A 14,952-nucleotide genomic window follows, 5' to 3' on the forward strand; every position below is an offset into this window, starting at 1 on the left:
ACTAGTCCTTCTTTCTCTTAATTAGAAAGAATTATTTCATGATTGTCACTGAGTTACAGAAAAAGAGCGGGGGAGGGTGGATAAATACAAAAGGTAGCCTAATATATAAAAGGATCATAGTTTTCAGATCAAACAAATGCAGATAACTGGGTTGGAAAAAAGGAAAGACTTAAAAAGCAGGCATTGCCCGCCGACATTTCTCCAGTCTCTCTCCAACATCTTCACACTGTAGTGCCTTCTCGGACTCCCATATTTAACCTGTCTTCACTTATTTACCTGTCAGAGGACTACCTTCTCCAGCAAGCCATCTCTGGCATCTTAAGCTCTGACAGAGAACTCTTTTGTGCAATTGTCTGCTTAGATATGTGTTACCACACAACTGTAACTTCAGCAGGAGCTGTCTTTTCTTTGTGCTCAGAACCTAGGAACCACAGATATCCTCAGGCTAAGTCTCCTTCTGGACGCTTTCCTTCTGCATCAGGCAGTCCCTGCCTCTGAACTCAGCATCACTCGGAAGCTATAGAAATGAACTTTCAGACCCCGCCTCAAGCAGGCTGCCTAGATCCTTCCGAGAGAAATGCCTTAGCTCCGCCCCATCTCGGCTCCTGCCCCGCCCGTTCCTCTGCTCCGCCTCCTCCACCTGCTTCTGGCCCGCCTCTTCTCACACGCATGCTCCCTCTTAAACTTCTCGTGCGTGGTGACGTTGGCGCGGTGACGTTTGGCGACAGTAGCGCGTGTTCACGTTGGGGTAGGAACGTAGCTTTCGAAACCACGCGGGACCGTGTCCCAGCTGTCTGTGGCGCGTGGTCTCCTTGCGGCTCACGCCGCCGGGGGTTTTGTCCTTGTTCCGCGTGTCAGGGAGAGGGAAGCGGAGGAGAGGCTCTGGGAACAGCTGGAGCTCCCTGACGGGGGAGGGAGCCACCGCGGGGCTTCGCAACGCCTGCGAGCAGGGCTGCGGCCCGGAACTGGGGAGCAGAGCTGAGACGGGAGGGGCCTCGCAGGCAGGGTCCGAATCCGCTGGGATCAGGGCTGGACCCGAGGAGGGCCTCGGGCAGCCGCGCGATGCTCCGGACTTGGGCCCTGCTGCGAGCCCTGCGCTCCTGTTCCTCCGCTCCCTGCGCGAGACGCAAACCTTCAGCCAAACTGAGCGTGCGAGACGCTCTCAGGGCCCAGAACACGAATGGGGAGCGCGTTAAGGTCCAGGTTGGTGTATGGGAAGGCAATCGGCTTTTTCTTTTTAGTGACTTATGGCACTTCCACGCCTCGGCTTGCCGTGCACTGTCGTATCAGACAGAAGGACCAGCAGCGAAAAGTTAAAAAATGTGGGCAATCGTGTGCGTTCACAACTTTCTCCTTCCCTTGGGTACCGTTACTTTTCGCAACATTGCTGCAGTGCCTGTAAAGTGCTGGAACTTTGCTTTCACGATACCAGGGCAATACTTGTAAACTTGTTAGTCCAGCAGAAATAAACAAGCGAGCTCCTTTACTTTTATTCCTCATAATAAATAGCCGCAGTTACGTAGTGGTTGTCTTGAGCAAACTCCGTGAGAATAGAAACCATGTCTTAATCTGTCTTGGTGGTCACACCTGGCTGACAGTAAGTATTTGTTCAAGCGCATCCTGTCTTTCATTCCAACTTTTAGCCACCTCAGTGCCTAAAATGAGAATTTGCATGTAATTTGTTTAATAAGGAGAAAGTGGAGTTGTGGCAGTTGAAGAGAGCTCTGGAGTCAAGCTGCCTAGGTTAAATTTGTGCCGCTTAGTAGCTTGTTGTGGGCGTGTCAATAATGTGATCTAACCTCAGTTTACTCTTAAGAAAATGAAGGTAGTTATATCGCATACCGCATTGAGCCCTGAAGTTAAGTTAGGTAATAGGTGTAAGACATTTAGAACAGTAGCCCATAGTCCAATGTTAGCTGCTGCTATTTCTCTTCCTAATGACAGTATCTGCAGCAGCTCCACCTAGATTCCCTCTTAAAGGAGCAGAGCAAGCAAGCTGTTTTGTCTTTCTTATTAGGTTTCTGAAACATACTGATGCAGTTATTCTTGTCTTCACATAGCCTTGATTTTTAGTAGTAGGACTGATCTACCTCTCTTCGTTTCTTTGCGTTTCAGATTCTTTCCATGATTCAGATCAAACCCTTTTCTTGCATTCATGTTAGTTTGACATATGTCAATGATACCTTCTGTGTGCTAGTCTAGAGAGGACTCAAAGATTGAAGGAACAGAACCTGCTGCGTAGGTTAGAGGCTTCGTCTTAGTGATGTGCAGTCTGTTCAGCAGCTACCTGCCACTTGTGGCACTGAACATTTGAAATGGGGCTAGTCTGAATTGAGAGGTGCTGAAAATTGAAAATACACACCAATATGAAGAAGAAAGAATGCAAAATATGTCACTAATATACTCATATTGATAACATGTTGGTAATATTTTGGCAGAATGGTTAAATAAAATGTATTAGTAAAATTAATTTTACCTGTTTCTTTTTACTTTTAAAAAATGACTACTAAAAAATGTAAAATTGTATGTTTCACATTTTGTTTAGCCCTGGCCTAATGGCTAAGATAAGTAATTACAGCATGTGATCATTATTAGTGGTATAAGTTAAGAACTTTGTCTGGGGAGAATACAGAGGGACATTGTTAACTGTATGAGGAGGTCAAGGAAGACTTCTTGTATGAAGTGATCTTTCAGCTGAGTCCTGAAGGATTCAGGGACTAAGGGAGAGGAACTGGGTTGGGGTGGAAGTAGCGTAACAGAGAAGCTTGTTGATAAGACCATGAACTTTGAACTAAGAACTTCATATGAATCCCGGCTCTACTGTTTGGTATCTGTGAACTTCCCTATTTAGAGAGGTTATTCTAACTTCTCTAAATGTTTCTTCATCTCTTAAATGATAATATTCACTTCATTAAGTTCCTGTGAAGATTAAGTAGTAAAATATTTATAAAGAGCTTAGTACAGGAGCATATTAAACCGTACTCCATAAATGTTAACTTTTACTAACAGGTGAGAAGCAACACAGTGGTGCTTTGGAAATCACTGTTGATAGAGCATGACCAAAGAGCAGGTGTGTCTGGGGAAACGTGGTGAGGTGAAACCAGAAAGATGGGTACGCTTCTGATTATGAAAGGTCTTGTATACGAGGCTGAGGCAATTCACACATTATTCAGTGGAGCCCTGGAAAAAGATCAAGGGCTTTCTAGTAGACTTGTTTTCAAATTCAGACTCTGCCCTTTACCAGCAGTTAATTAACTTCTCTGAGTCTCAGGTTCTTCACTTGTAAGATGGGAGTAATGGTAACTCAGGGCTAGTATGAGGAGGGGATGAGGTAGTGTATGAAGGTAGTAAACTGCTTGTCACATAGCAGATGTTCAGTACATGGTAGATATTATTTCATTGAAAAACATTTATGGATTATGTGCCCAACATTAGCCTTCAAAGCAACTCTAGTGTGGTTCCTAAACCCTCAAAATATGTGGACATGCAAATAAGTAATAGGAGGGGACACACATAAGGATCAATGTAGTTTTTCTATGTAGGATCATCATGCTTTTTCCCAGGCTTGTTGGATGATAATCAAACACCATCAATTGTTTCATAGTCACTCAGTATCTGCTAGAAAAATCTTCCCCTTTCTGTGCTAGTTAAATTTTAAGTTGGATGTGATCTGTAAGGCAGCTGTCTTTAGTGTTACTGGTCTACGTGAAGATGGCTCTTTTGTACTTACACATACCTGTCATTTAAATTGAGTCTTTGAAAGTTGATATACTATGCTACTTAATATGTGTTCAGAATAGGAAGCTTCTTGAGAACTCCATATGCTACTGTGTAAAAGGAAAAAAATCCCATGAAAATGTTTTTAGTCTGTAACTATATAATCTCCCTCTGGGAATTTGATATAGAAGGAGAAAGGGCCCTGTTATATTTATGGTGGGGAGGGAGGCAGGGAAGGGTGGAAACACCCAGAAGAGCCAATGCTGGGATCGGTTATGTGAACCTAATGGCATATGAAGCATCTATTCAGAATGATAAGCTTTATTAACAAAACAAAATGGTGGAATGCCAAAGCTTTATCTCACTGTGGTAAAAACCATATAAAATCAAAATGCATATAGGTGAATGTAAAGCAATTATTTACTAAGGCAGGATTATGTGGACTTCTTTTTTCATTTAGTCTTCTATGTGTATATGCAATGAAAATGTGGAATGTTATGTGTTTTAAACTCACATTTAGAATTATTTTCTCTTCATTAGGGATGGGTTCGTTCAATCCGATCCCAGAAGGAAGTCTTGTTCTTGCATGTAAATGATGGGTCATCTTTGGAAAGCCTTCAGATTGTAGCAGATTCAAGTTTTGACAGAAGGTGAGGTTTTGGGGGGTTCTTTTTTTTGGTCCTTTGATTTTTTTTTTTCCATCTCCTCTGCTTCCCATTTCCCTAATCCAGTGTTCATATTGCCCTGAGTGATCTTTCTAAACAAACTGCGTGTCATAGCTTTGAGGCTCAAGTCCAAATACTTGGAATTATGATCCCTCAAGCTTGGGCCTTTCCATCTCTGTCTGATGTCCTCATGTGACAGTCTCCCCCACCTACCCTTTGCTAAAGTCTCCCTTAACTGCTTGCAGCTCTTCACCCAATTAAGGGTAAAAACTTTTATCATTAAATATTTCTGTATTGATGGCACGTTTAATATTTTCATATTAAAATGAGGGTTACATATAACGATATCTTGTTTATGCTGGGGTTTTTTGTTACTATAGAGAACTGACTTTTGGAAGTTCTGTGGAAGTTCAAGGGCAGCTGGTAAAAAGTCCATCCAAAAGGCAGACGGTGGAACTGAAGGCAGAAAAAATTGAAGTTGTTGGAAATTGTGATGCCAAGGTATGTTTTCTGATACTTTTATGGAGGCTGTTCAGGCTTAATTTAAAACATTAGCAATCTGTTTTAAATGTGATTATTGGGCATACGGCACTTAGAACATGTTTTGATTATTACTTCTCAGGGAATTAAAACAGGCTACAGAGCCTGAGGATTGTAGAGAGAGTAGCAAAAGTATGTAGATGGCTGAGTCTTAGGAATGAGAGCTAAGTATTAATCTGTGCATCTCTGTCGTACCTGTCACAGTGGAAACTTGCCACTTCCACAAGCATGCGCAGTCAGTTGCAATGACAGAGACATACCAGGACAGACCATGGTCTTAGGAAAGCTCTACCTAGAAATGACTTTTGTGTGATCTAGAACTGTACTGTCCAATACAGTACCCACCAGCCCCTGTGGCTATTTAATATTAAATCAGTGAAAATCAAATAAAAAAATCAGTGGTGTTAGCCACATTTCAGCTTCTAAGTAGTCACATGTAACTAGTGGCTACCATACTAGATTGTGCAGATACAGAACATTTCCATTTATCACAGAAAATGCTGTTGTAATGCTTGGGCTGAACAAAGATAAGAAATTGTACCTTATGACATGTTTATACCTCTTTTTGCAAGACTCCTCTATAGTAGTTTTTTATTTATAGCCTGGGAAAGAGTTTAACGGGAATAAAATAATAGATTATCAATCTAGTGCCTTAAATTGGAGGAAATAAGATACAATTAGGTGAAATGACTTGCCCAAGATGATATTGCCAATCAGTGGCACAACTGAAATTTATGTACGAGCCATTTGGCTGGCCTGTAGTTTTGCTATACGTGTTTTCAAACATTCAGTGAACAAAAACTGAGGGAATATAGGAAAATTGCATCATTTTAGTTCACTGGTAGCTTTTTTTTTGGATAATTGAAAGAAATTAAATATAAGGAAATAAGAAAGAAAATAGGCAACTTCTTAAAAAATGCTATTCTGAATAGTTTTCTTGAAAAATTCTAATTAATACAGAAAATCAGGAATTGGGTTCCAAAGTTTCTGAAAAAACAGACTGAAAGTAGCTTAGAAAGGAATGGAGCTAGTAACCATGTTTGTTTTTTGTTTTGTTAGAGGAATATATGATTATTAAAACTTTGCCTGTGTTTATTCTTCTTGTTCACCCTTAGTTTCTGTGGGTGTAGATGGCTTCACCTTCTCTTCCCCTTAGTTTCAGTGTCATTTTTAAGTATTCATACATTAGGGAATTCTGAACCCCTAGCAGTACCCCTGTTAATGTGGTCATATTTCACTTTAGTAAGTGTGGTGCTTATTTCTAATGACATAAATTAGCATGTGCTCAAGGTATTAAAGAAATAGACCAGACTAAAACAGGTTACTGGTGTAGCTCTTTTACTTGGCTTCTCTATTATCTTTTCATTGAAACAGGTTTTGGTCTGAAATTTTGTTTCTCTCTTCTTCACCTTGTAACACAAATATGGGTAGGGTAAAAATATTTCTAGGTAGAGTCATAATTCCCTTTAAAATTTTTGTAAATATATGCTACACTGGAAAAGTAAAGCAGAGGTCATTCAAGATGGCAGAATGAGAGGTGAAACAGAGAACTCCTCCCCAAACCACATATATTATGAAAGTATTGTTAATACAACTAATCCTAAAAGAGCAACAGGAAAGACAGCTGCACCAGACTGCATACACCTGGAGAATAGAGCAGATGTCTCGAAACAGGGTAACATATCAAAGGCTTGATCCTGCGGGATTCAAGCCCTTCCCCCAACCCAGCTCACCGGCGGAAGGAAGAGAAATGGAGCGGGCAGCGGGTGGAAGCCTAGGACTGCTGAACACCCAGCCCTGGAGATCTGCTTTGAGAGCACAAACCTACATTGCATGGTGCTCTAGAGATAAGTGGGGTTGGAAAGCTAAGACAGGCAGAATACTTGGAGATTCAGAATACTTAGTATGTGCTCAAGGTCTTAAAAAAATAGACCAGACTAAAACAGGTTACTGGTATAGCTCTTTTACTTGGCTTCTCTGTTATCTTTTCATTGAAACTGGTTTTGGTCTGAAATTTTGTTTCTCTTCTTCACCTTGTAACACAAATATGGACAGCCGTTTGTGGAGATTCTAGCTATTTGTGGAGGACAGGAATCCATATCCGGCCACTCTGGAACAAAGGAAAGGCGGGTGGTCTGAGAGGGTTCCTAGCAGCGAGGGGGTTGCTGAAGGGGCAGGGTTTGTATGGAGATTGCTGCATGGGAGAAGGGATAGGTGGACAAGGTTGTCTAGGTGTGCTCTGCCTGGCAGGTTAGGGACTTTCAGGAGCTTCAGACCTCCATCCCCCTGGAGTGCTGCTCAGCTCCGAGGCTCCCCACTGTGATATGCAGCCTGCTGCACCTTCCTCCTGGCCTGCCAGCCCCAGCTTGCAAACCAGCAATCCCTGTCCTGGTGTTAGGCCAGCCAGAGGGAGGCCCCACCTACAACAGCTACAGATGCAAAGCACAGAGGCTTACACCTGTGTGCTGGCCCACTGGTTCTGACGGTGGAGTCAGGCACTGCAAACGGGAATCAGGAAACAGATCTTTCCTTCCCCCAGGCACCAGCTCCGCTCCCCTATGACCCCCAACATCACTCCAGGGGTTGAGCAGCTCCAGAGACTAAAGCTTCTGGGCACCAGAGTGCAACACGTACAAATAGGAAACGTCAAAGGAACCTGGTTCAAACAAAAATCTCGCAAACATGAGAAAAAGAGCCAAATGAAACTGAACTCACCAATCTTCCTGAAAGAGAGTTCAAAATAAAAATCATAAACATGCTCATGGAGGTACAGAAAAATATTCAAGAACTCAGGGATGAATTTAGGACAGAGATTAAATCATTAAGAAATTCCATATGTGAAATAAAACACAATAGAGGGATTTAAAAACAGATTAGATGTAGTAGAAGGGACAGTAAATGGAAGAAATTAGAGAAGAGGAATACAAAGCAGCTGAGGCACAGAGAGAAAAACGGATCTCAGAATGAAAGAATGTTGAGAGAACTGTGTGACTAATCCAGACGGAACAGTATTCACATTGCATGGGTACCAGAAGAAGAGAGAGAGAAAAAGGGATAGAAAGTGTCTTTGAGGAAGTAATTGCTGCAAACTTCCCCAATCTGGGGAAGGAGATAGTCTCTCAGGCCATGGAGGTGCACAGATCTCCCAACACAAGGGACCCAAGGAAGACAACACCAAGACATATAATAATTAAAATGGCAAAAATCAAGAGTAAAGACAGACTTTTAAAAGCAGCCACACAGAGAAAAAAGATCACATACAAAGGAAAACCCATCAGGCTATTATCAGACTTCTCAACAGAAACCTTACAGGCCACAAGGGAGTGGCATGATATATTTAAAGCAATGAAACAGAAGGGCCTGGAACCAAGAACACTCTACTTGGCAAGATTATCATTTAAATTTGAAGGAGGGATTAAACAATTCTCAGATAAGCAAAAGCTGAGAGAATTTAACTCCAACAAACCATCTCTATAGTGCATTTTGGAGGGACGTATATAGATGGAAGTGTTCCTGAGGCTAAATAGCTGTCACCAGGGGAAATAAAACCACTGTAAAGAAAGTAGAACAATTAATTACTAAGCAGATGCAAAATCAAATCAACTACCCCCCAAAGTCAATCAAGGGATAGACAAAGAGTATAGAATATAATACCTAATATATAAAGAATGGAGGAGGAAGAAAAAGGAGGAAAAAAAAGAACGTTTAGGTTGTGTTTGTAATAGCATACTAAGTGAGTTAAGTGAGTTAAATTAGACTGTTAGATAGTAAGGGAATTACTCTTGAACCTTTGGTAACCATGGATCTAAAGCCTGCAGTGGCAATAAGTACATACCTATTATTGATAATCACCCAAAATGTAAATGGTCTGAATGCACCAATCAGAAAACATAGAGTCACTGACTGGATAAAAAAACAAGACCCATCTGTATGCTGCCTACAAGAGACTCATTTCAAACCCAAAGACATACACAGGCTGAAAGTAAAGGGATGGAAAAAGATATTTCATTCAAATAATAGGGAGAAAAAAGCAGGAGTTGTAGTACTTATATCAGACAAAATAGACTTCAAAACAAAGAAAGTAACAAGAGACAAGGGCATTACATAATGATAAAGGGGTCAGTCCAACAAGAAGATACAACTATTATAAATATCTATGCACCTAACACAGGATCACCTACATATGTGAAACAAATACTAACAGAATTAAAGGGGGAAATAAAATTCAATGCATTCATTTTAGGAGACTTCAACACACCACTCATTCCAAAGGTCAGATCAACCAGACAGAAAATAAATAAAGATACAGAGGCACTGAAAAATGTATTAGAACACATGGACCTAACAGACATCTACAGAATACTCCATCCAAAAGCAACACGATACACATTTTTCTCAAGTGCACGTGGAACATTTTCAAGAATAGATCATATACTAGGCCACAGAAAGGGCCTCGGTAAATTCAAAAAGATTGAAATTGTACCAACCAGCTTCTCAGATCACAAAGGTATGAAACTAGAAATAAATTACACAAAGAAAATGAAAAAGCCCACAAACACATGGAGGCTTAATAACATGCTCCTAAATAATCAGTGGATCAATGACCAAATAAAAACAGAGATCAAGCAATATATGAAGGCAAATGACAACAATAATTCAGCACCGCAAAAATCTGTGGGACGCAGCAAAGGCCGTGCTAAGAGGGAAATATATTTTAACACAAGCCTACCTCAGGAAAGAAGAACAATCCCAAATGAACTTTCTAAACTCACAAATAACAAAACAAGAAAAAGAAGAACAAATTAGACCCAAAGTCAGTAGAAGGAGGCACATAATAAAGATTAGAGCATAAATAAATAAAATCGAGCAGAATAAAACAATAGAAAGAATCAGTGAAAGCAGGAGCTGGTTCTTTAAGAAAACAAACAAATAACCCCTAGCCAGACTTACAAAAAAAAAAAAGAGAGTCTACACACATAAACAGAATCAGAAATGAAAAAGGAAAAATCACTATGGACACCACAGAAATACAAAGAATTATGAGAGAGTACGATGAAAAATTATATGGTAACAAACTGGATAACCTAGAAGAAATGGAAAATTTTCTAGAAAAATATAACCTTCCAAGGCTGACCCAGGAAGTAACAGAAAATATGAATAAACCAATTACCAGCAAGGAAATTGAATTGGTAATTTAAAAACTACCAAAGAACAAACCCCCTGGACCAGATGGTTTCACTGCTGAATTTTATCAAACATTTAGAGAAGACATAATACCCATCCTCCTTAAAGTTTTCCAAAAATTAGAAGAGGAGGGAATACTTCCAAACTCATTCTCCAAGGCCAGCATCACTCTAATACCAAAACCAGGCACAGACACCACAAAAAAAGAAAATTACAGACCAATATCCCTGATGAACATAGATGCAAAAATACTCAACAAAATATTAGCAAACCAAATTCAAAAATACATCAAAGATCATCCATCATAATCAAGTAGGATTTATTCAAGGGATGCAAGGATGGTACAACATTGAAAAATCCATCAACATCATACACCACATCACCAAAAAGATGAAAAGCCCATGATCATCTCCATAGATGCTGAAAAAACATTCAACAAAATTCAACATCCATTCATGATAAAAACTCAGTAAAATGGGTATTGAGGGCAAGTAACTCAACATAATAAAGGCCATATATGACAAACCCACAGCCAACATTATACTTAACAGTGAGGAGCTGAAAGCTTTTCCTTTAAGATTGGGAACAAGACAAGGATGCCCACTCTCCCCACTTTTATTTAACATAGTTCTGGAGGTTCTAGCTATGGCAGTCAGACAACAGAAAGAAATGAAAGGCATCCAGATTGGCAAGAAAGAAGTTAAACTGCCCATGTTTGTAGATGACATGATATTGTACATAAAAAACCCTAAAGAACCCACTCCAAAACTACTAGATCTAATAAATGAATTCAGCAAAGTTGCAGGATACAAAATCAATACACAGAAATCTGTTGCATTCCTATACACCGATGATGAACTAGCAGAAAGAGAAATCAGGAAAATAATTACATTCATAATTGCATCAAAAAGAATAAAATACCTAGGAATAAACCTAACCAAGGAAGCGAAAGACCTATACTCTGAAAACTTTAAGACACTCATGAGAAAAATTAAATAAGATACCAATGAATGGAAACATATCCCATGTTCAAGGATAGGAAGAATTAATATTATCAAAGTGGCCATCCTGCCTAAAGCAATCCACAGCTTCAATGCAATCCCTATCAAAATACCAACAGCATTCTTCAACAAACTAGAGCAAATAGTTCTAAAATTCATACGGAACCACAAAAGACCCCGAATAGCCAAAGCAATCCTGAGAAGGAAGAATAAAGCAGGGGTGATTACACTCCCTGACTTCAAACTCTACTACAAAGCCACAGTAATCAAGACAATTTGCTACTGGCACAAGAACAGACCCATAGACAAATGGAATAGACTAGAGAGCCTACATATAAGCCCAAGCATATATGGTCAATTAATATACAATAAAGAAGCCATTGATATACAATGGGGAAATGACAGCCTCTTCAACAGCTGGTGTTGGCAAAACTGGACAGCTACCTGCAAGAGAATGAAACTGAATTATTGTCTAACTCCATGCACAAAAGTAAATTCAAAATGGATCAAAGACCTGAATGTAAGTCATGAAACCATAAAACTCTTAGAAGAAAACATAGGCAAAAATCTCTTAAATATAAACATGAACAAATTTTTCCTGAATGCATCTCCTCAGGCAAGTGTAACAAAATCAAAAATTAATAAATGGGTCTACATCATGCTACAAAGCTTCTGTACAGCAAAGGACACCATCAGCAGAACAAAAAGGCACCCTACAGTGTGGGAGAATATATTTGGAAAGGACATATCCAACAAGGGGTTAACATCCAAAGTATATAAAGAACTCACATCCCTCAACACCCAAAAAACAAATAACCCAACTAAGAAATGGGCAGAGGATATGAACAGACGCTTCGCCAAAGAAGAAATGCAGATGGCCATCAGACACACGAAAAGATGCTCCACATCGCTAATTATCATGGAAATGCAAATTAAAACCATAATGAGATATCACCTCACACCAGTTAGATGGCCAACATCGAAAAGACTAGGAACAACAAATGCTAGTGAGGATGCAGAGTAAGGGGAACCTTCCTACACTGTTGGTGGAAATGTAAACTAGTTCAGGAAAGCAGTATGGAGGTTCCTCACAAAACTAAAAATAGAAATACGATTTGACCCAGAAATTCCACTAGGAATTTACCCTAAGAATGCAGGATCCCAATCTGAGAAAGACATATGCACCCCTATATTTATCACAGCACTATTTACAATAGCCAAGAAATGGAAGCAACCTAAGTGTCCCTCAGTGGATGAATGGATAAAGAAGTGGTGGTACATATACGCAATGGAATATTATTCAGCCATAAGAAGAAAACAAATCCTACCATTTGCAACAACATGGATGGAGCTAGAGGGTATTATGCTTTGTGAAATAAAAAGAAAAAGGGACTGGGGAGGCTGGGTAGTAAGGGAGGGAAAAGGGGAGTAAGTGGCACTACGATTAGCACACATAACATGGGCGGAGGTCACAGGGAAGATAGTATGGCACAGAGAAGACAAGTAGTGACTCTATAGCATCTTACTATGCTGATGCACAGTGACTGTAAGGGGGTATGTGGTGGGGACTTGATAATGGGGGGAATCTAGTAACCACAGTGTTACTCATGTGGTTGTATATTAATGATACCAAAATTATATATATATGTATATACACCGCTAGATGACAGAATGCTGTTAAACCCCCCTCATGTTCTTAGACAGCAGTACATGTTTAGTAGTGATAAATAGTGCCTGTTGATTATGAATAGTTACGGGCTTTCAGGACCTTTGGGTGATTTTAAAATCGAGCACTAGCTGTGTGTATACAGTTGTAGAAAACATAATATTCAGTGATCTACAATATTCTGAACTTCTGTCTGTTAAACAATATAATTATACCCTAATCTCTCTATTTGTAAGTAGCTAACAGAAATTTGATAAATAACAGATTAGCCTTAAGTAACTTTGCCCAAGACCCCCACAGCCTGTAAGTAGCAGAGCTGGATTCAAACCCACATCTCTCTGATTCCTACCATTCTACAAATTTTGGATTATTATTGTAAACTGTCTTCATTTATATTTAGAAATTAAGAAGGAAAGCATCTTAGTTTTGTTCTAAAGCACTAATACTTAGCAAATACCCTGGAAACTGATTTTATAAAACTCTTTTTTTAGCCTCTAATTTGTTTTCTCCTTTTATTGACAGACTTTTCCATTTAAATATAAAGAGAGGCATCCTCTGGAGTATCTGAGACAGTTTCCTCACCTCAGGTGTAGGACCAATGTCCTGGGTTCTATACTGAGGGTTCGCAGTGAAGCCACAGCTGCTATTCATTCTTTCTTTAAGGTAAGGTTCTTTGCTGCTAGGTGTTCGTTCTTGTCAAGAAGTTGAATAATTGTAAAACTGGAGTATTATCCTGAAAGTTCTGTTAGTTGTTTATTCCAGTCACCCTTTACTTTTGTGGTACATTTTCTTTGGCTCACTTTAAATTTTCTCTTTACACTGGTTTTGAGCATTTTGATTTATGATGTGCCTTGGCACAGTTTTGTTTTTCTTCCGAGTTGGTGGAGTTTATTGGATTTCTTGGATCTAGGATGAAAACTTTTCATGAAGTTTTTTTAGCCATCATTTCTGCAAGTATTTTTATGTTACTTCCCTCCTCTAGGGATTTCAATTACCCATGTATTAGGCCACTTGATGATATCCCCATAGCTCACTAATGTTCTGTTCCTTTTTAAAATTATTTTTTCTCTGTGTTTTTTGGGATAGTTTATATTGCTGTCTTCAAGCTTACTGATCTTTGCTTCTGCAGTGCCTAATTTGTTGTTATTCCTATCCAGTGCATTTTTACCTCACACACTCTAGTTTTCATATCTGGATGTTTGATTTTGAGCCTTTTTTAAAAAATCTTCCACATCTCTGCTTAACTTTTTGACCATGTATAGTACAGTTTTAATAGCTGCTCAATAACTTTTTATGTCCTTTTCTTCTAATTCTAACATGTCTTTTAGTTACAAGTCAGTTTTGGTAGATGATTAATCTGCTCATTATGAGTAATATTTTCCTGCCTCCTTGCATACTACTGATCTTTAATTTAGATGCCAGACATTGCGAATTTTATCTTCTTGGTTGCTGGATATTTACAAAGTTTAAGAAGCTTTGTTCTGGTATGCAGTTAAGCTGAAAACTATTTGATCCTTTCGTGTATTGTTTTTCTGATTTGTGAAGTTGGTCTGGAGCAGTGCTTAGTCTATTCCCCACTACAGAGGCAAAGCCTTCCTGAATATCCTGCCTAGTGCCTTATGAATTGTATTTCCAGTGTGGCCTGTGAGAACACACACGGTTTCAAGCCACATGTGAGCACCAGGCACTATTTCCCGTAATCTTTTTGGATGGTTCTCTCCCTGGACATGGAAAGTTTCCTCACACACATGTGCTGACCATTCCTGTACTTAATATTGCTGGGTGGCCCTCTACAAATGTCTGGAGTTGTCTGCACAGCTCTTTTCTCTCTGGTACTCTGTCCTGTAAATTCTCAGACTCTCAGGTCTATCTCCTCAACTGAGTGAGTCTGCTGGGCTCCACTTTATTAGCCCCCTCTTCCCACCAGGAAAACCCCAAGGTAAGCTGGGTTACAGGTAGAGTTTCCCACCTCTCAGGAATCACTGTCCTTTGTTGTCTGCTATCCAGAGTCTTGAAAACCAGCATGTTATGTGGTTTGCTTGTGGGTGTTGTTTTGTTTTGTTTTTTTGCTTGTTTCAGGTGAGAGGGTAAATCTAGTCTCTGTTTCTCTATCTTGGTCATAGACATTTTATATACAGTAAGTACTAATTTTAAAGAGTAATTGGTATTGATCAAGTAG

At 39.7% G+C, this 14,952-nt stretch overlaps 1 protein-coding gene across 11 annotated transcripts in view; it reads left to right on the forward strand.

The window, feature by feature from the left end:
* The first annotated feature begins 754 nt into the window (after positions 1 to 754).
* Positions 755 to 14,952, forward strand: part of NARS2 (asparaginyl-tRNA synthetase 2, mitochondrial) — a 193,663-nt gene continuing 179,465 nt past the window's right edge. For all 11 annotated transcript variants that reach the window (XR_012122532.1, XR_012122530.1, XR_012122531.1 and 8 more), the window contains exons 1-4: positions 755 to 1,203; positions 4,258 to 4,367; positions 4,763 to 4,883; positions 13,296 to 13,436. Coding sequence is in view for 5 of the 11 variants with exons in the window: in XM_017650483.3 (XP_017505972.3) it covers positions 1,063 to 1,203; positions 4,258 to 4,367; positions 4,763 to 4,883; positions 13,296 to 13,436 (513 nt within the window). In the remaining 6 variants the exon portion in view is untranslated. The remainder of the gene's footprint in view (positions 1,204 to 4,257; positions 4,368 to 4,762; positions 4,884 to 13,295; positions 13,437 to 14,952) is intronic.

The sequence above is a fragment of the Manis javanica genome, chromosome 11 (assembly GCF_040802235.1).
Source record: "Manis javanica isolate MJ-LG chromosome 11, MJ_LKY, whole genome shotgun sequence".
Classification (NCBI taxonomy): Eukaryota; Metazoa; Chordata; class Mammalia; order Pholidota; family Manidae; genus Manis; species Manis javanica.